General features: G+C 39.1%; 2 protein-coding genes across 3 annotated transcripts in view; both read right to left on the reverse strand.

Annotated features, from left to right (window-relative positions):
- The window catches only part of dmrt1 (doublesex and mab-3 related transcription factor 1), a 33,126-nt gene that overhangs the window by 1,125 nt on the left and 10,541 nt on the right, over nucleotides 1-21,460 (reverse strand). Inside the window, exons 6-7 of one of the 2 annotated variants that reach the window (XM_058636621.1) lie at nucleotides 15,662-15,899; nucleotides 1-571 (exon numbers count right to left, since the gene is read on the reverse strand). The exon at nucleotides 1-571 is cut by the window's left edge and continues 1,125 nt beyond it. In XM_058636621.1, the coding sequence (XP_058492604.1) occupies nucleotides 435-571; nucleotides 15,662-15,899 (375 nt within the window). In that variant the 3' untranslated portion in view covers nucleotides 1-434. Of the gene's footprint in view, nucleotides 572-15,661; nucleotides 15,903-21,460 lie in introns of both variants that reach the window. The other variant, XM_058636620.1, reaches the window with a different exon arrangement.
- The window catches only part of kank1a (KN motif and ankyrin repeat domains 1a), a 78,227-nt gene continuing 64,310 nt past the window's right edge, over nucleotides 7,544-21,460 (reverse strand). Inside the window, exon 13 of the mRNA XM_058636612.1 lies at nucleotides 7,544-7,553. The gene's annotated coding sequence lies outside the window, so the exon portion shown is untranslated. The remainder of the gene's footprint in view (nucleotides 7,554-21,460) is intronic.

Below are 21,460 nucleotides of genomic sequence, written 5' to 3' on the forward strand. Positions count from 1 at the left end.
CCATGTGCTGTGAGCTACAAAGCACTTTCACTACGCTGTATAACACATTCATTAGTTGTTTGAATAACAAAAAAAGGCACCAGCGTTATTAAAAACATGAACAGTTGGTCTCTACAACAGACAAACAACTCTGTGAATTAGAGTTATTCAAGCTCACGTCAGTTTTGAACCTTTTCATTAACTTGGCATATAAAACAGGTTCTGACTTTCTGTAAAATTGCTCCTTCCAAACTTTCTTTTCTGATGAACTGGCACCAAGACTAGATTAAACAGCTTTAGTGTAAACTGAACTAAAACTACACAATCTAAAATACAGAGAAAGAGGAACAAGTAGCAACAGTGAACTATGGAATTTGTTTTGCAAGAACAACTAGTTTTGTTGTCGTTTTTTTTCCAACTAATCTCATCAGGCTTTTATCGTACTCTTAGCTTCTTTATTCGGTTGCTTCACTGTCAAAGACGGAGTTGACAGTGAAGCTGATCTCACACTCGGCCTTGACATCCAGGGAGTTGACGGGCCTGTAGTTCATGGTGGAGTTGTGACCAGTGATGATGCTGCTGGGTGAAAAGGCTGCAGAGACAAAACCAAAAAACAATGGCCCTGATTAGAGGTGGGTCAAAATATCAATTTGATGATCTATCGTCATCTTCGCTGGAATTGATAATTGATATGCCAGGGCAAATATCGATACTTTAACAAATTAAGACGCTCTGAAGTAAAAAAGGTCCCTGTCAGTTTCACTCGCTAGACGTCGATACTTAACAATTATTTTTAACATTTAAGCAATTAGCAAACGCTTTTATCCAAAGCGACTTACAAAAGAGGATTGAGCTACGTACATTGAAGAAGTATTGGAAAGAAAAGAAATCCACAAGTGCAGAAGCAGATGGGTCCAGGGACGCCCCTGTTCTGGTAGCACTCGGTAGGTGGAACGACACACCAAAAGAGTCTGGATTGTCATGTGCGGGGTGTTGGCACCGCTAGACAACAATCCTTTGATGAATGGAGTAGCCGAGGCGTAACATAAGCCTTTAGGAGAGCATTTAAGTAGGTGGAAGCAGACCCATGGAGCACTTTGTAGGCTAGCATCAGTGATTTGAATTTAACGCAGGAGGCTAAGGGTAGCCAGTGGAGCTAAATAAACAGAGGGGTGACACGTGCCGCCGCCGCCACCGCCACCGCCACCGCCGCCGCCGCCGCCACGTTCTGGACCATCTGTAACGGGTTTCACAGCACAGGTCGGGAGGCCCGTTAGCAGGGCGCTGCAGTAGTCGAGGCGGGAAATGACCAGAGCCTGTACTAGGAGCGAGGGTAGCCTGTTGATTTAGGTATGGCCCGTTTTTTGTGCAAAGCGACATGACCGGGCAACAGAGGCAACATGATCTGTGGTCAGCTGATCATCATGACACAGTCATGACACAATCGTGGAGACACTTGATGTCTCCTTGTGGGCGGCACTGAGAGAAACTTGGGGGGAAGTTACCTGGCTGAAGAAGAGGGAGTTTACGGCAGGATAATGGTGGAGAAAGCTACATTAAGAGACGGTCCAGCCACGCTCAATACATACACTTTATGCACTTTTAACTTTTCACAGATGTTTTATTTTCTTCAGTTAGACAGCCATTAAATTATATATTACTTCTTTCATCATAATAAGCACCTTCATGGCTCCTACAGTGATATATCACTATATGATTGTCTTATAATATACTGATTATCATAGAATCGTTGTATCGTGTATCGTATTGTGAGGTACCTAGTGATTCCCACTCCTGGTTCTGATTGGGGGGTGGTTGACAGGGGGTGTAAATGGGTTTCTGAGTATTTTGTGATCTAAAACCTTAATGGATTACTTAACAAATAAAACAATTTATCATCAAATTATTGGGTGGTTGATGTCTTTATTATGGACAAGACAGTGAGTGTGAAGCAAGTGACAGACTGACTTCTCAACCCAGTCGGTACTGATAGGATAGGATGATAATTATGATATTAAATGTTAGATAATTAAAGCTTGATTTTTTTTTTGTTCTTGAGTGAAAGTTGAGGAAACCAGCGAATTGTCATTTCAAACTTCTTTGTGGGCGGAAAACTACAAACACAACACGAGAGAAACGCTTCACACATTTGAAGTAAAACATCCAAAGCGGTTCTATGTGTTCTGTCTCAAAGGGTGTTTCCACAATGCATATTCAACCTATGCTATACTGTAATTGAAGAAGATATCGTGATATATATATTATTACTGGAGTTTCTTGGGTGTCACTGCTCAGGGAGGAGAGATGTTCCATCATGATGTTTCATATTGTCCCCTACAGAAGATCAAAATCTTTACCAATCCCTCCACAAACTGGCTCCTAACAAAACACAGTAAAAACAAAAACACTTCAGGGATAATGTTTAACCAAAAAAGAATATTAACAGTGTGGAAAATTGAAGTATGTTAATGCCTTTGAAAAATAGATAAACCTCAAATCTATCCCAGATCTTGAGCCACAAATCTTTTTTCTGGATACTCCTCAAAGTCATTAATATGATGAACTCATATTGCCTGGTGTAGGTAGACAGTACAGCATCACACATAAAATAAAAATGTCTTCGTACAGTAAGGTCAGTAAATAAAAAGGAGAGGAGAAATACTGTAGTGAGACAGACAAAACAGCAGAGTCGTATCATCAGCGCCGCAGAATAAATGGCCCTCTCTCTTTGGTGCCGTGCTCACCTGATATAAATACGACCGCACAGTAAAATGATTCTTAGCAACGCTCGGGATTTATAGCAAATTGAATCAGTCAGCAAAAAGGGAACACAGTGAAGACTAAACAAAAGCACTAGATCTTTTACAGTTAACATGAGAGATTTGCTCACACACCCACTTCAGCACTCCACAGCTATAGCACACACTAATAACACTGTGAGGCTGGTTAACAACAATCCACTGTGTTCGTAGAGTCATTTGTGTTACTAACACTCATTCTAGACATCCATCACTTTCTAACTTCAACATCCAGGTTACAATATCAGTGCTTTTTAGTCTCTGAAAGTATTTTTTTAAGTGGAAAAACCCCCCCCTGGCTTATGATTCTAATATGAGAGGATTTAGTTTAAGAACAAAGCAAATTTGAAGATTTCACAGATGTAGTTCTGGTAACTTCTGGGTTTTCACTAAAAAATCCAACAAGATTATTATAAATTGTATATATTTCATGAAAGCTCTACTATTTTAGACCTTAAATGTAAACATATTTCAATAAAACAATATCTTATACTTGGAAAAATTACCTTTATCCTTCGCCTAGATAAAGACAAGGTGGGTAATAATGGAGTGGATGGGTTTGTTACTTTCCTTCTCCTCCTTTATTCAATTGTTATTTATTATTTTATTTTCCCATTTACGAGGTGTAAGATAGCTGTCATTACCACTGTGTACCTACTGTGTATTGTTGATACGCTGGACCTCACGTTTCCCTTTTTTTTCTTTTTTTTATTGTTCCTAATAATGTGATTGTAAAATATATATATAGATGAATAAAAAGGTTTTTTTTAAATAACAAAAAACAATGAGAACATTTCAGGCCATATCATACAGAGAGGAATATGCACGTGGCAGAAATCAGCAAAAATCTTAAATGAAAACAAATCAACAACTAAATCAATTTGTATAATTGCTTATTAATACATTGTATTGCTACTCTAGATCAAATATGGTTAGGTGTTGAGAAATTGTGATGGACATTTCCGTTTTCTGTGGACTTCAAATTATTGGTTCATTAATGAATAAAAAACCCTGACAGATGAGTACAACAATGAATAAATACCTATAGAGATATTAGTGTGTTGCTTCTGCTGAGTAGAGGTAACATCTGAAGTATAGAACTCAAAAATATAATAAATCATAAACTGTAATTATCACATTATTACAATGAAAACCCACCTCATCACAGTAACACCTATTGTATATAAACAAGGGCTAATGTTCCAGGTTTCCCAGAATCCTCATTCACACTTCTCATCTCTCTCTCTCTCTCTCTCTCTCTCTCTCTCTCTCTCTCTCTCTCTCTCTCTCTCTTCCTCAGCAGTGGTGGGAGGGGAAAAGAGGAGTAATTTTTCTCCTCATTAACTTCCTGATTGGTTTCGGACTCCAATTTCTGCCCGTCTGCAGTTTGTCACCAATTCCAAACTGGCAGCCCAATCGTTAATACTAATGTTTGTGTAGCTAAGTGCAACCGGCTCTCTTTTTTTTTTTTATCCCTCAGTGATCTCCTTGTACAGCAATAACAGCATGTGGGTGGAGGAGAGCGGCTGTGAATTAGCCCCTTCACTGTTAATTCTCTGCCTGTTCATCAGCAGGAAATCTATGATGTAATTAAAGGCTGAAGGCAACTGGACGTGTTAGTTTCGCTGGGGACGTTAAATCACGACACACTGTGGTACATGTGTTGTCTGCTGCATCCGACTGTCCTCTGCTCTCCTGCTTAATACAGATTAATGTCTGAAACAGCTGAAATCCTTGTTCCCTATTAGCCTACACCTGTTAATGACACCGGGGCAACATCTAATTAAACAATTAACACACACGTTTCATTGACAGTTACACATATTATTATTTGGTTTAAAAAGGTAAGAAAAAGAAGATCTGGACAAAACTATTCTGGTCGGAGGGAATTCCTGTGTTGCACTCACACTTCCTCTCTCACACTCAGGGTATGAATATGACTTCATTATATGTAACTAACCTTGTTTCTCTCCCTAGTTTGTGTCTTTCCTTCCTGTCCCTTCAATCTCTCTCTCTCTCTCTCTCTCTCTCTCTCTGTGTCCTCATCTCGCAGGCTGCAGGATCCAGATCCAGTTTCGAGGCTATAATTATCACTCATATCATATGTTACCATTATCATTATTATTAAAGTTGATATCAGTATAATCTTTATCAACAATCTCTGCTGCTGCTTGTATAAATGACATTGTAGTTCTATAAACATGTCATCACTGATTCACAATTGTCTTGTCTAAACTTGTAACTTGATTACATTTTGTGTATCTGCTCCAGGTCTCTTTCTTCTGTCTCTACCTCACCTCCCTCTTGGCCTTTCTCTCCCCCCTTTCTGTCCCCCATTTTTCCCTTTCACCCCAACCGGTCGAGGCAGATGGCCACACATCTTTGAGTCTGGTTCAGTCAGAGATTCTCTCTCCACAGATGCCTAGTGCTTGCTCGTTGTGTGAATTGTTGGGTTTCTCTGCTTTCTATAATGTTGTCTATGTACAGTGCCTTGAGATAATGTATGTTGTGATTTGGCGCTATACAAATACAATTGAATTGAATTGTTTAATTCAACTTTTCCAGTATGGTATTTGAGCTGTTGCTGCCCTGATGTGAGTTATACTGAGTGAAACATTTCACATCATAAAAAAGGGGCCTTGTGTAAATTCTAACAATCCACTTAAGGTAGTCGACAAATAAAAAAAACAACTTGTAACAACGCACACAACACACCTGCTGGTGCCGCAGAGAGAGTGAGTTTATTCTCCTGGCTGAACTTTTGCCCTTATCCCAGTCACTCAGCACTCTATATAAGATTTCCAAACTATTAAACAGTCTTTGTGTGGAATAACAAAAGGAAGCTTTTTTAACCTCCCACTTGTCCTGTTAAGAGAGGGAGGGAGGGAGTGAATGAAGGTGCAATCATTTCTGCTGCTGCCAAAGAGGGGAACAAAAGCCCAGATGTGAGAGGAGATGGTAATTCAGTCTGATCCACCAGGGATAAGCTCTGTCTGTAGGTTTCATACTCTACACTCATCCACCGTATACAAGGGTCATGGGGGTAGATAACACTTAAGTAAACACACACACACACACACACTGCTATGGTAAACTACAGCGTTATAAGCAGGTTTTCTGACATTATCTCATTTGTAAAGGTATTTGAAGTGGGCTTGTAGCAGTGTTAAGGCTACTAGCAAGGCAAAATGATGAACATATTACAGACAAGTGGTTGTGGCTGTTTCTCTGTAGGGAGCGTACAGAGTTGAATGCAGTATCAGATACGTGCCCACAAGAATGACGCTGTCACATCGCACATCTGTTGCGATTCACCTGTTTTTCTGAGCACACCTCCGTCGCATCGGAATGAAAATAGCTCACGTTTTTTGGAATGAAGCCAGCGCTTTCAATGCATCTTTTAATGCTTGAGGCAAAGAAGTGGGACAAACTGGTCTTTGCTCAAGCAACACCCCCAAGTGCCTTGGTTGAAATTTGAAATCTGAATTAAAAAACTATGGACTGGGGATCTGTCCAGGGTGTGACCCCGCCTTTCATCCTATGTCAGCTGAGATTGGCACAGCACCCTCTGTGGAGGATAAAGCGGTAGAACATGGATGGAATTCGTAGCCCTCAGGACCTCCGCGGAAAGACTGTCCAATCACAGGCAAGATTCCCCAGTGTATTACACGTTTGTGAGGTCAGCTTCTTAGTACTATTAATTACTGTAATTACTGTAATTCCTAAACGGGTGAATAACTGGCAGATATCGAAAGTGAAAGTTATCTTGAAAAAGGGGAAAAAGCACTCACTCATTGAACATTGTTTGACAATTCTACAGCCATCAAATCAAAATAAATCCAGGTAGCCTGACCAACATGATCCTGAAATGTTTATTGTTTGTATTAATCTATTACATAAATAATACAGTTTTCAACTACAATATGATTTATTCAGGGCACAGGCTGCAATGTACCTGAAAGACACATATTTTCGAATGTGTCAGCCCTGTCCAGAGACTGAAGCACTTAGAGGAGGCTATTATCAAGGGAACAAAAAAAAATTCAATCTTAAGAATGAAGAGTTGCCTGTCAAATGACAAGGTTGGCCTAGGATTAAATGGTTCCCATTAAAATGATACGAGCTGTGTCCAAAAAAAAGTCATCCGTGGCCAGTTTGAGTGAGTCCCATGTGTGTCCAACTGAGGACGACCCTTGTAGAGATGGATGCTCCCCTCTCAGGAAACAATATGGGTGTCTGGCTCCTCATCATCAGCCCAGCAGCAGGATTTAATGACCCAGAAAACTCAGTCAAAGAGCCAATAGGCTTTGAATAGTGAGTACTGAACAGTGGAGGCTCACGCCACTCAGCTGATGTTCACTCCGGAGACCTTCACCCTCAGTTTCAAATCATAGATTTATCTGGACCACTCTTATTCTTATATAATGTGACTGTATCAAACATAGATATAATGCAAAGCAACATTTTTACTTAGTTTCCTACATAGCAAAACTTGAATTCTGTACCTCTGAAATGACAACCTTCGGAGAAAGGTTGAACATCTTTGACGGAACTTATGCCACACTAGACTTTTGAATTATGAGGTGAAATACACAAAAAACAAGAGGATGGAAGGATACACATTTTGGAAGGCTAAATCAGTTTAAAACCTAAGTGGTATCTGTGATTAGGCTTGCTAGTAAAAACTTTAAAGGGATGGTTTAGTTTAAATTGTCAACACAACTTAAAGTCTTCACCAAGTACAACTGAAAATAATTTCTTTATAGTCTGGGAAGAAAATTCTACTGTGACTGAAAACGAAAGATTCCCATCTTTTTCAGATCTGTCACAGCTGATATTCTACACTTAGACTAGATCTTCAGTTATAAAGAATCTGGAATATTCCTGTGGTAAAGAAAATGCCACAAGTGCAGACACTTAATAGTGAACACTGCTCATACAGTGAAGCCTGAGCTGAGTAATTTCAGGGCACATCAAACAGCTTAATCAAAGAAGCAAATAAAGAGCGAAACAATTGATTTTGCATGATCATCAATGAAGACTGTTCATCTTATTGGTATGTGGAGTTAAATCTTCAACATATTTCTCATTCTCATCACTTCATTGGAGAACTGTTGGGGCAGTTCAAAGTGACGCAGTATCTTATGATGCCATTACAGTGGTTCAGAAAACATTTAAATGCTCATTATGTGTTCGCTATGGGGGCTGAAGAGAGAGGTAGGTTGACAGAGGGCATCAGTGTCGGGGTCAAAGGCTAATTAAGCACAGAGGAACCTTTGCTCCGGCATTGTTAACCAATCTGTCCCCAGTGAAGATGACTGTCGGAGAGGCGTGACACGGCCCTCGTCCCTATGCTAAATCTCCATTTCGGCTACTGTGCCCCATCAACTCACAAAATGGCCTGTCAGTCTATCGCCGGGCTTTCTGATGTGATCTGTCGAAACGTTATGGATATGCAATAATGAGCCGAGGCAACCGATCAATATTTGTGGGACTTTTCTATCATTACGTTTTAAACAAGAGATTCATTGCGAGTCGACAGGGTAAGAAAAATGCCAAAGTAAAGGACACAGGGAGAGTGAAATATATTGCTATGGAAAGGAGGATGCTTCTCACGGGTGCTAAAGCTGCCTAATGTGTTTATCCAAGTCATTCAGCTGTTTCAGAGAAGCTGCCAAGACAGCGTCATTTATCAATCTGAACGGAGCTGCCACAGCTGCTAAAAAACAATGCAAAGGAAAGTGAATACAAAAGCATGATTAGGTCGGAAAGTACCGTAACATACCAAAGTCTGCTTTATTCAGAGATATCAGCGAAATAACATCCACTCTGCACACATGCATAGACAGCAGTGTGATATACACGGTGTATGAAGTCATTTATATGTAGATTATCTTTTGATATGCAGTAAACATCCCGATTCTGTGATTAACAGCTCACAAGTGTTGCAATAAATCTGTTATATTCATTTGGACAGATATTCATTGAACGTGTCAACATAAATAAAATAGTACAGTAGGACTTCATAAGACACACTTCGCTACAGGTAATAAAATCCAACTGATGCTGTGTCTTATTAGTATACCAAAGGGTAAAATCACATTTAGTTTGAATATTAGACATTGCAACTTAGCACTGTCCTTTTGTGCCTTTTCTTTATTAAAATCTTTTTTAGGAAAATGTTACTTGTATTAAAATGTTTATACAAGCTATCACTGATAAACCACTATGAGCATGTGTCTGCAGATGACTGCTTACAAATTTCCACAAAGATGATACGCACACCTGGTGAAAAAAAAAGCACCCACAAAGATTTGAAAGATTTACGTTCTATAGAGTAATCGTGAATGGTGAAACTGCTTTGTTTTTCTTTTGCCAAGTGATTTCAGAGCAATTTAGAGTCATTTCAAGCAAATGTTTAAGAATATTGTAATAACACTTTAAATGTGCAATTATTTTGGTCAAGAAAATGTTAAATTAAAGTTTGTTAATTTAACATTTAGTGCAAAACACACAGTTAGTGCAAAACATTCCCCACACCACCTGTGCTTGCTGTATCCTAACAAAGTCACAGAACTACACCAAAGACACAGAATAAGACTTGGAGCATGTGCATACAGCTTGTGCTCTGTGTAGAGGGTAGTGTTACGAGATATTTTAGCATGTTAGGGCTCCCAAAATGCTAGTTTCAAGTGAATAAGAAGCCAATACTATACACAACGTTTTGGAGAATCTCTTAAACTCGTTTTCGTATGTATGGACCATAATAGCTGCCATGACTGTGATGGCACAAGAATGAAAAACTACCAACGTTCCTCTCATTTTGTTGTCTGGACAGCAAGATTTTTTAAGTTTTTTAATTAAAGTTTTGCAAGACATCTTATTAGTTTCCAATAACCAGTACAACATTTGCAGAATTCAGAGTGGAACAATTTAGTAAACTGGTAAACAAAATGGTGTGAGATAAATGGACAGTGTAAGCATGTGTGGGTCTGTGTGTGTGTGTGTGTGTGTGTGTGTGAGAGAGAGTGTGTGTGAGGGGAAGAGGACATAAACTACACAGTCCTGGCCATTTACTGTCTCCATAGCCCCAGGCCCGAGTTAATGGTGGTGTTGTACAACACATTACAAAGGTGCTTGTGCCCTAAGCAGACAATTACACTGGTATTTAGCTCATCTACAGCTCCAGAGGCTATAAGGGCACTTAGCAGCGCAGCGGGGTAGAGAGGACAGTCTGATAGGCCACATAGGACTTTTGTACTGTAAGCAAGAGCCAGGCGAGACTCAATCAGCCACACAGTCAAAGAGGCCTTCCAGGCCCCGACAGGCCCCAGCAGGGTAACCTGCTCCAGTCACAGCTCCTACATTTATTAGCCAAACCAGAGAAATGTTTCAACTGCTGCAACCATAGACATATATACGTAGACGCCTCATGAGCAGCAGTATCGTACGTCGACGCCATATTGTGAGTGACATTAGTAGAGATGCTCATGAAGATTAACTTTAAAGTACTTTCATATTGAGATCATATGACTGTGATTATTGCAATAAATAATTAATGTCATTAAAAACATCCACTGAACCAAAATCACACTTTTATAACTTGAAAATATATAGCAATTAACAGCTGAATACATAGGATATATTAATAATATATTATTATTGTATAGAATAAAATGATTGTCAATCATTTGCAGTTATGTAGTATATCATTTCACTGCAGAAAAAAGACATAGAATGTAACATTTGCAGACATAGATCTTATCATCTATGACTGTTGTTATTAGTACTTAAATTAATATAAATAATTGAATATAAAAATGATTCATCATAATCTGTTGAATTTAAAAATGTTTCTCCACATCTACTTGTATTGGTTTATGGGATGGACTTGCCACTCACCATATGGCGGCTGCTACACTTCAATTTTCTAACTATGTGGTGTTGAGCTTAACTTGATGTGAAATTGTAGCAACCTAAACTGTGGAGAGTGGATAAGCCCTTTCACAGCAGCTATTTTAAAATGACACTGGTGGGGTAAAAAAAAGGTGTAAATGTCTTGACTACTTGAACTGAACAGAGCCACTGTTCTTGTCATCAGGAATGTCAAAGAAAAGGCTAATGGGTCGCTACGTTGTCTCAACCGTCTTTGCAGTTGACAAAATAGGTTAAAAAAATAAATGTATTCATAAGAAGTAACATTTGAAGGGATGCCTAAGGCTCGGAGATACAGTATATTTTTATAAAGTACATTGCACCACAGTCAAAGCAAACCTTCTCCTCAGCTATATTTTCCCCATGTGAAACAACACTGAGTACATGTACTGCAGTGAGTGATGTTCTCAGCATGTCAGTGACCAAGGAAATGAAATCTGGCTGCTACATGACATGAAACAGCACTTCCTCGGAAAAGGTCACCTCTCGGGTTGGAAGGACCGTTTACTTTCAGGTTTAATAAATCCAAAGGAGTGAGAGGCCTTTTTGACATCTCCTGAATGAGTGTAGCACCACTGTGTGTGTGTGTGTGTTCACATACAGTGAGTGTGTCTGTTTGTGTGCTTTTGAAGGGACTTTTTTACTATGTGTGTGTGTGTGTGGGTGGGTGGGAAGTTTGAAGTAATCTGATCTGAAAGCAGGTAAAGCCCATTTTGCACACGAAACAAAGAAACTTACTGACACCAATCTCTCTATCATTTTTTCCACTTTTTTCCCCCGAGCAGGCCAAGAACCTGAAACTACAGACTTTATACGCAGTAACTCACTTTGTTGTACAGTACTGTATCGATTGCAGCAAGAAAAATCAATAGAATATCATCTAGAAAGATAGTAATGGATTTCTAACTTAATGGGCTCACACAGGTCTATCGATTAGCAGGATTAACATCTGCAATACCTCAACAATCTGATTTGCATTTAAATTACTGTACGCTCTGTGCTGACACCAATATAACAAAACAGACAAATGTATAGCCAGCACAGCGGCGCTCGACTGAGATCTGACTCGGACTAAATCTTGTTTTCAAAAGAAGCAAGAAGTAAGCTGCTGTGCTGACAGCTCGCAAACTTTGAGGCCGCTTTCAATTTTGAGAAAGTCTAGACAAGGACAAAGAAGAACATAAGCACCGACAGACTCGGCTTGAGGCTGTCTCCTGTAAGACTGAAACAGCCATAAGTCTTTTGGGGCAGCTCATCTGAGCCTCAGTGGTTAGATCCCAGTGAGGAAGCGGGTTTGTGGAGAAACAGCACAAGTGTGTGTGTACGTATGGGCGCACACACACACACATATATATATATATATATATATATATATATACTGTATATATGAGGGGGGGGGGGGGGGCGACAGTGTGAGGTGAGATGTTGGGAGGGCAGCGAGGTGGGGTGGGAGTTTGATGGACTGCACTGTCACCTCCCGCTCTGCGATTTACGGTAGCGGAGCTGCTGACGAGTGCGGGGCAGTAAACAGGCTGGCCGGGGGCGTATTTCACAGAGAGCTGGCTTTTATGAAGAACACCAGGACGGCTCTACCCACAGCTCCACCCGGCCCGCCGTGACGGATGGAGAAAGACGCATGACAAGCTTCATCATTGTTTGTAAATCTTAACTGTTCCCGCTCACTAACTCCAGAAGGCAATTTTGCGGAGACAGCGGGGCCTGTGGAGGGGGAGGGCAGAGAGGGGGGGGGAGGAGGTAGCAGAGGCGGGCGAGGAGGGGAAAGGACAGCGTGGCACTCCTGAAGGTTATTTGGATCTCTGTATTTGGTCAAATGATTAGCTCTATCCAGGGAGGGAGATAAATCTGACAGTGTGTGTTTGGCAGCTCGGCAGACGGGGAGGGCAGGTAGGCTCGCGGCTCACAGCTATTTCCTCCTCATTGACAGATCTGGAGGTACACAACATGTTTCGCTGAAAGGAAACAATTCGAGGATTAACAGGGGATGAGGCTGAATTTTGAAGCACTTAGGCAATCTTGGGGGTTTCTCAAAATATACATTTGGTTATATGTCGTCGTGCAATACGATAATCGATACACCAGGGTAAATATCAATATTTTTATGAACAAATTAAGGCGCTCTAAAGTAAACAGTCCCTGCCAGTTTCACTCGCTGGGCATCACAACTTGCAAAAAGGGCAATCCTGCACATAACTTTTCACGGACGTTTTGTTTTCTTCAGTTAGACAGATATTGTGATGTATCGCTATGTGATTGTCTGTTGATTATCACAGTATCTTTGTATCGTGATATTATTGGTATCGTGGCCCATGTGTCGCATATCGTATTGTGAGGTACCCTGTGATTCCCACCCCTAAATACATATATATATATATGCTGTAATATACATATATATACACACGGGAAGGGCAAGTAGATTTTTTAATCTTGGAAGACAGATGAGTGCAGGGAGTGAATGAACATCTCAGGTCCTAAGCATTCACAGTCGAAGTGCCGGTCTCATTACAGTGGTTTAAAGTTACACATAATCGCCAGGATTCTATTATTAGATTTATTTAAGTGTCATATTTTGCACCGATTTTACAATATGCATTATCAGATCACATCCCCAAAGAGACTCTCTACTGACAATCAAATGTGACAGCATGAACAATATGTGACAAATTGTGTTCCTGCATGCTCAGGAATGTGGCCACATGTGTCCTCAAAGCACCTCCAAATGTGTGCAGTCTATGATGAGAGGTTGCACATGCTATGGATATTAACTACACTGCAAAATCACAAACCAAACTAGTGTAAACACCTCTGGTTCATGGGGTTAATTTTTCTGGTATGACGGTCTCTGCCACCAAAGTGGGACCACCCTCTGAGAATGTTGTTTTCTTGTAATGAAGCGTGGCGATTCACTACAGGAGGATGACATGGGACCCTCACAGGAAAAGGACAGGTGAAAGTTATAAACAAATACAGGTAGAGAAGGAGATGTGGGGATCTTAACACTGGCAATGCTGGTGGTGTCAGCTGTCTATTTCACCAAAAGAAGGATGCTGTTGTTGTACTTATATGTTCCCGATATGTCCTTTATAAATAAGTCATATTACACAGTAGAATTTTGTTATTAAAAAGCAAATTTCTCTTTAAAAACACAGCAGTAATTGTAGTCTTTCATGTACCACATAATATAAATATGAAAAGGCCACAACATATGATGGACCTGGATGTTTTTCATGCAGGGGTACATATTATGAGGCAGCAAAAGTTCTGCGAAAAAGTGTCTTTACTGCATGTTGCTTACTACTGCTGCGTCTTTACAACACTGACAAAACAGGAACTGCTGGTGACGCAAAATGTGTCTCCTGCCTCTTCAAATTTCATTGTTTCAGTGATAGACCACTAAAACAACATCAATAAAACAAGTGACTTTCACCACAACTGCAGTGCACAGGCAAAAAACAAGAAAATCTTATTCTATACTTCATTCTAATTTCTTTTGCAAAATGCAAAATGGGATTTACAAGATTAGATTAGATTTGTGTTGATACAAGTGCCTTAGAGTACATGCAACCCATCCATTTACATTCAAAATCCTTCTGTAACTATGACAATCATTTGTGATTTGTGTTTTCATATTTACTTTATCTCTTCTGAAGTGTGCGCTTACAAGAATGAAGAATGAAAAAACTTATAGTTTAGAACTCTTAATAATGATCAGTGCAGACACACAAGCCCAGTGTCAGACTGCACTGTCTTGTATCGTCCTCCTTATCTCTCTCTCTAATCGTGCACTTCCATGCATTCTTTGTTAGATTCCTCAAATAATATCCTGAAAATATTAAGCAATACGAACAATCTGATTAACCCACATTCACAGGCACTGAGAAGGAAAAAAAATCCAGGAAACCACACTCACACTCAGCTGAGATTCCCATCTGAGATTCTAGTGCCAGAAAACTACAGCTGCATAGTCAAACATCAGAGATCAGGAGATCTGCTCTAATTCAACCTAACATTGTGTTAAAAAAATTAAAATAAAAAAAACTGATCTGCACTGTCAGGCCTTTAGCAGGCCTTTAATGGTTGTTTCAAATGTTACCACATCAGGCAATAGTTGTCTGTTTTTTATTTCCACTGAACGTAACCTTCTCTTGTCCTCGAACTTTGCTTTTTCTTTGACGCAACGTGAGTTTAGTGTAACAGTTGTGAATTTGAAGTGGAATTAAACACAAATCTCAAAGTATGACACTTCACCTTTGACTTATTTAATGTTGTACATTTTAGAGCATTCATGACATGAGTGCAATCCTCCCTTGAATGTTCTTTCTGCTGATAAAGTCTCACTTAAAACTTTATGGGTGTGTGTGTGTTTATGAGTGTACTTGTTTTTGTTACCTCTTTAGGACCTTCTCTGGCATAAACACTGATCTTGTCAGGACCAGTAGAGATCAAAACGTGATCCTAAACTAATTTCAGAGGAACTGGTAAAGTTTAGGGGTAAGATTTAAATTACGGTTAAGGATTGGGATGATGATTTGTTTACGGAGTGAAGGACATTTTGTCTGGTCCTCACAATTTTAAAGGGCTGTTTGCGGGTTAAGACCTGGTTTTAGGGTTAGGGTTAAAATAAGGTTTACATCAAGGACTGTTAGTGGTTGGGTTAGGGTTCCAACAAACAAAGATACAGCCACACAAATATCGCAACAAGAAATAACTTATTTATTCAGAATTACTAAGATCTGGTCTAAACAGATGAAACACATTTTAGGAAATTGTGAATCATCCAATACATTATATTTCTAATAGTAATAAGTATTTAAGTAAGGATTAGGCACTTAGTTGTGATGGTTAATGTTAGGGTAAGGGGCTAGGGAGTGCATCATGTCAATGATGTGTCCTTACTAGGATATAAAAACTAGTTTGTGTGTGTCACTCACATGCTGCCATGGTCTCAGATAGGTTGTAGTTGCTGCTGCTGCTGTTGCTGCTGTTGTTGCTGCTGTTGTTGCTGTTGTTGCTGTTGTTGTTATTGCTGCCCTCCAGGCTATAGATGGGCGGCACACAGGTGGTGGAGCCCAGGCCCTGGGTCAGGTAGGTGGCGGCTGGGTAGAAGGAATGCATGCAGTACTGGGAGGACATGTTGTGGCTTGGCAGGCAGCCGTCACCAAGAGACTTCTGCTTTAGAATGCAAGAATAAACAAACACGGGCAATTTTACAAACCGAGTGATAATAATATCAAATAATGATTGAAAGCAGCACATAGACGCAACTTATAATCTTTTTTTCATTTCCAATTCATCTGATGGTTATTCTGTCAGTCAAATAAACATGACATCTTCAAATAGCTTGTTTAGTCTGATCAATAGTCCAAAATATCCCATTAATTTTTCGATCAAGAAAAAGTCAGCAAAAGGCAATCTTTCAATTTCAGAAGCTGGGTGTGGAGACTGTTTGGCATTCTCTTGTTGACAAATTCTTTTGAAGATCAATCAAATAAAAAAAGGAGTTTATTTTCTTACAAATCAAGTCACTTGATGAACTGTGTCATTTTTCACACTGTCATGTCAAAATCCCAAACTAACGGGGAGTCCAGTGGTGATTGTGTGTCAAATGGCAATGAGATAACGCTTGTGACAGAGCGAAGCCAAGCGAGAGCGGTTCACCAGCATCCCATCTTTCACATGACATGATTGTCTAGACATGACATAGCTGACAAATCAGGACAAACATATTACCTTAAAAATATAAACCATCTAAATAAACCGTCTGACTCATTGTTTACTAAAGAGAATACATTTTATTCTCTGCAGGGACACGAGGCGAAATAATTAACAAGATAGTATGTGTAACCTGTACAGTGTCTCTGATTTTGGCTGTAAATAGAATAGAATAGAATAGAAACACTTTATTCATCCCCGAGGGGAAATTGTTTTATGTGCTTGAAACCACACGTTTTCACTTCTTAATCAGGATATAATCTTAAAAAACATGCATTTCTCAAACAAAATGCTCTCTTTCCTGAGGTCATGCAATGGCTATGACATTAACCCTTTCATTTATAAAATATGGCTGCACACTAATCTATAATGACTCCAGTGGATATACCAGAGCATTCTCAGAAAGGCTGGTACATAAATCAATAATTGTAATAATACTATAACAGGACTTTAACTTCCACAGCAATATAACAAAAGACCAATATACAGTATATCAATAAAATGTTCATGCAGTGTTTGCATGCACTCTGAGATATGACACATAATTACTGAAAATGTTTTGTGTCGGAAGTTTTTGTTGTTTTCCGTCCATAAACTAGTTTAATGTCACAATAAACTGGTTTCTTTAACTTTCACTGCAGAGGAAAAATTGATATATTATGTGACATCGACTGATTTGAAAATATTTATTGTGATAACCTTTTTTGTTCATATTGCACAGCAAAGCCCTAATTCTCTACTACACCATAAACAGCATTGTTCACCTTTATATAATTGTACAATCCTCCATATTAGAATCACTCACAGGCTACACTCTTACAGTCTGAACTGACAAGAAGAAATACAAACGTAAAATAGAATGGAAGTGAATATTCTAAGTGTTTGATTTCACAGGTCCCGTACTTGTTCTAAAAATGGGCTGCAACACAGTGCTGGCTTTCTCCAGTCCTCTGAAAACTTTAAAACGAGCTGTCTACTCAGCAGCAAGGCCGCCTCACTGAGGGTTTTCAATTTCACTTTTATGGAATTTGATTTCTGTCAGCCTGTAATATGTCACCCGTATTGTCCACACCATCAATTCTCCGACAGCTTTATAAACTGTTATTTAAGCTACACTCAGCTCTTGTATTAGGCTGTGAAAAATACAACAGGGATTGGGCTGGAGCTTTGAAAAGTGCACTTAGCTTGTGTTCCGCAGGACACACGTTGCACCAAACGCTGGTGAATTTGTCAATCTTGCTCACAAATGAAACAATTTTCATCACGCTTACGGAAAATGTTTAAATCCAGGGGTCATTTACAGATTCACAGAGAGTCGCTTGCTTTAAAAGTGGTATTTATGAAATGATAAACCTTCCACTCGGTTTGTTGGTACGGGGAAAAAACAATAGCATGTAACTTCATTAAGTCAGTACAAGAAAGATTCAATGACTATACCAAGATAGACACATGCCACCCTTATTTAAGTGCAATCAAAACATAGTGATCACCAAACAAAAAACAACAATTTTCAATCCATTTTTTTGTTTTGTCATCAACAAAACAAAAAAAATGGAATCAAATTTGATGAAAATTCATTTGAACAAAGATGGACTACATTTTTGGTCACTCTCATCACACTTCAAGTTTCTGATAAATTTGGTTTTGATGAGTTATTTGCTGCCCTAAATACCAGGTAAAAGGTCATGAATGTCAGCTGAGCTTGACGACAAACTGGTTGGGTAGCAGTGGAGCAACCTTAGGGAGTGATAGTAGCTTCTGTATATTCACACATTTCCAGTTAAAACAAACAGTGAGGGAAGGTCTTATCACCATACTGATACTGATTAGCAGCGAGAGTGTCCAAAAGCACTAAATATATATTTGAACCGATATGTGATGCCAGGGAGCTGCTGAGGAGGGAGAGACTGGAGAACTGCAGGCTCATCCCTGCATTGGAGTTGATGCATCTAAATAGTACATCAGGTTGGGGGCATAAAAAGAATCATAAAGCAATTGGATGAAGCTTTGTAAACTCCTACTTAGTATGACTCAATAAGTAATTAAAAATCTCAAAGCAGACTTGAGACCAAAGAAACTCCTGTGTTTAGTTAAATATAAAAAAGGAGTCACAGCTGGAGGACCCTCTCATACTGCGTCCTATTCGAAAGGAAGTCATGGTGTTTTCAGTAAATTAGAGCAACACAGAACAAGGACTAAGTCCACAAATAGTTTAAAACAGCCCAAATCAATAACCAGTTCCCTGGAAGTGATCATCACTTCAGGAACTGTGCAATACTATGTGGCATTTAAACATTACATCCTTGCAGTGTTTGAACTATGGCCTGCCTCCTGTACTAGTGACTTAATGACTTAATTTTATAGCCTATGAGCTCCCCTACAAACCACTGCTTAGTGATTCTGAAAACAAAAGAATATTTGATATTAAACAGTGATCCCAAAACCTATTTGAACTGTAACTTTTGTGTACAGTTGCATACCTAATATCAACAGAGCCCATGGGAAAGTGTGTAGTGTAATTTGTAACCTGTGGTGCAGACACATTTCTTCCTCTGTTATAAGACCCAATGAGGTTAGTGCTCGGGTTTCAGGGGAGGAAGTGTTGGGGTAAAAAACCGAACGCATTAAACCAGGGGGAAAGGAAATGGGAAAAAATATCTTTTTTTTGTTATAATTAATGTAGGGGTAAGCAAAGGGAACGGATTAGGGTTAGGATTCGGTAGGGGTCAGGTTATGTCATATTAAATGTTTGTATGGGACTGCAAAAGTAAATGAATTAAAAGCATGCATAATAACATTCAGTATAGCATAAATATAAATAAAAGAAGAGTGACTTCAGCACTGACATCATCAAGACAGAAACAGTGTGTCTGACAGCACATGAGCGTTTTCTTTGTTTGTGGACTGAGGAAAATCCTCCTGTAGGTTTTCTACACAGCCTTAAATGATGGAAGCATCTCCATACTAATAAAAATGACATCTCCAGTAAATGGACATTCATAAATACAGTACATGAGAGTAACAAGAGGGGTGTTTTTGCAAGAATTGTGATAGTTATATTCTAAATAAAAAAAATCTAATCAAATCATAAACTCCCTGCCTAACTTGCTGACTCCTGGGGGGGCTTCCTTACCTCCCTGAGAGGGCTTGTCTCCTTATCAGGCACCATCTCCTGTCTGGCAGCTCAACACAACCCTTATATTATCATCATCCACCTGCATGACAGCCAAGCACCACTGAGAGCACAGTGGAGGAGAGAAGAAGGTAGATGGCCTTACACTGATAAAGCCAACTGTGCTCTTTTGTGGGCTTTGATTTAATAGAGGGACGAGCACAAGACCTGTAGATCACTATTTTACCACAATCTCTACTGTTTATTAGATTAGCCTGGTCATTTACAAGAAATAAATGGGAACTTTTTAAGGCTACAACATTTGAATTGCATGTATTTGTTGCAAAAGATCAAGTAATTAATGCAACAACTTAAGAAACAATGGAAAAAAGTAACAAGAAGCCAGAGTGCCAATATATATATATATATATATGGAGGATGATGTCACAGCTGTGCTGTATCCCAATATAAAAACAAATAATAATGTGGAATGTGTAAATTGCATTGTATTTAATTAATTAAAACATAAAAAAAAAAAGGCAGATGTATATTATAAAGTCTATAACAATAACGCTAGACAGCTGGGCCTTGGATCTCCTCTGTATATTCTGTATATTCTGTATTATCATTTATATTCTCTGAAAAATGGCCAAATTATGGCAGGGTATGTTAACTTATGAGCACAAATGTAGCTATTTACATCATTAAGTTTGTTTTACTTCGATGCATCTTTATATTTTGCCTTTTCTCAGGATGTTTTGAAGAAAATGGAAAATCAGTGAATGAAAAAAGAAGAAATATGTAACAGCTCAACACTAGAGGAGTTCTCTCTGGATTGTGGGTGATGCAAAAACTTTAATAACGCATTAAATTGTAGAGTTTTAGGACAGTTAAGGAGAAAGAGTGGGAACGCTTTTTCAGGTGACAACAAATGCTTATTTTTTATTCTCAATAAATATCAATTTTGTTTATTTGTGAGCTCTTCACGCGCATACAAACAAAATGCCCCCTGAATTTGAATAACCATAACGCGTCGCCTTCCCAGCCTGACAGCTTCACTGAAAATACCATAAATCACTAAGGAGGATGGCTAAATTATGCTAAAGAGTGCTAACTGATTAGCATTAATGTGCTCACTTTCTCCTTCAAGCACTGAGGCATAACAGTTTGTTCTTCTGCCGACAGACAATACCATTAACCTTTGCAATTCAGACTCTGCTGTGCACTGGCAGGTTAGCGGAGGCAGTGACCCCAAAACTAGATGTTGCTATTGAGAGGTGGGCGAGCGGGGTGAGTGTGGGGTGGCCAAACGCTCTTCATAAAAAAACAATCCACCTCATCAGAGAACACTGTTGAGTTATAGATCTAATTTGCTTCACGCACAAGCTCATCTCATTTGACACAAGAGGGATACATTCAAGCATAAATCTGTGTGAATATTCTGAGAGAAACGCGCGTGTGTGTGTGTGTACCCTGGTGTGTCCTAGGTTATAAGACATTAAAGCAGACACTATCATCAATCTTTGAAAAACATAAAGAAATAAAAGTTTATGTAATTGACTCAAAGATGCAAAGAAAACAAACCTCTCACATTCACAAGGTTGCCCACGTGTGCAAAGTGAGGCTTTTTCTTTCTGTGTAAATGTTATATGAATTTTTAGAGTTTCCTTCATTTTCATCACTTTGCTTTTGTCTGTGGATGATTTCATTTTGTTTTTACGGTTTCATTCTGTAAGACTTTTCTATAAATCAATATTGTGTCACTGTGTAAATAGGTAAACATATTTGTTCATTAATTAATTCACAAAAAAATTGTTCATTTTATTGTTAGGTAAAATGTTTATCAAGCAACACTGTAAGATTTATGTTGCTAATTTTACATTTTTCCACCGTTTTTTTTTTAACT

The sequence above is a fragment of the Solea solea genome, chromosome 8 (assembly GCF_958295425.1).
Source record: "Solea solea chromosome 8, fSolSol10.1, whole genome shotgun sequence".
Classification (NCBI taxonomy): Eukaryota; Metazoa; Chordata; class Actinopteri; order Pleuronectiformes; family Soleidae; genus Solea; species Solea solea.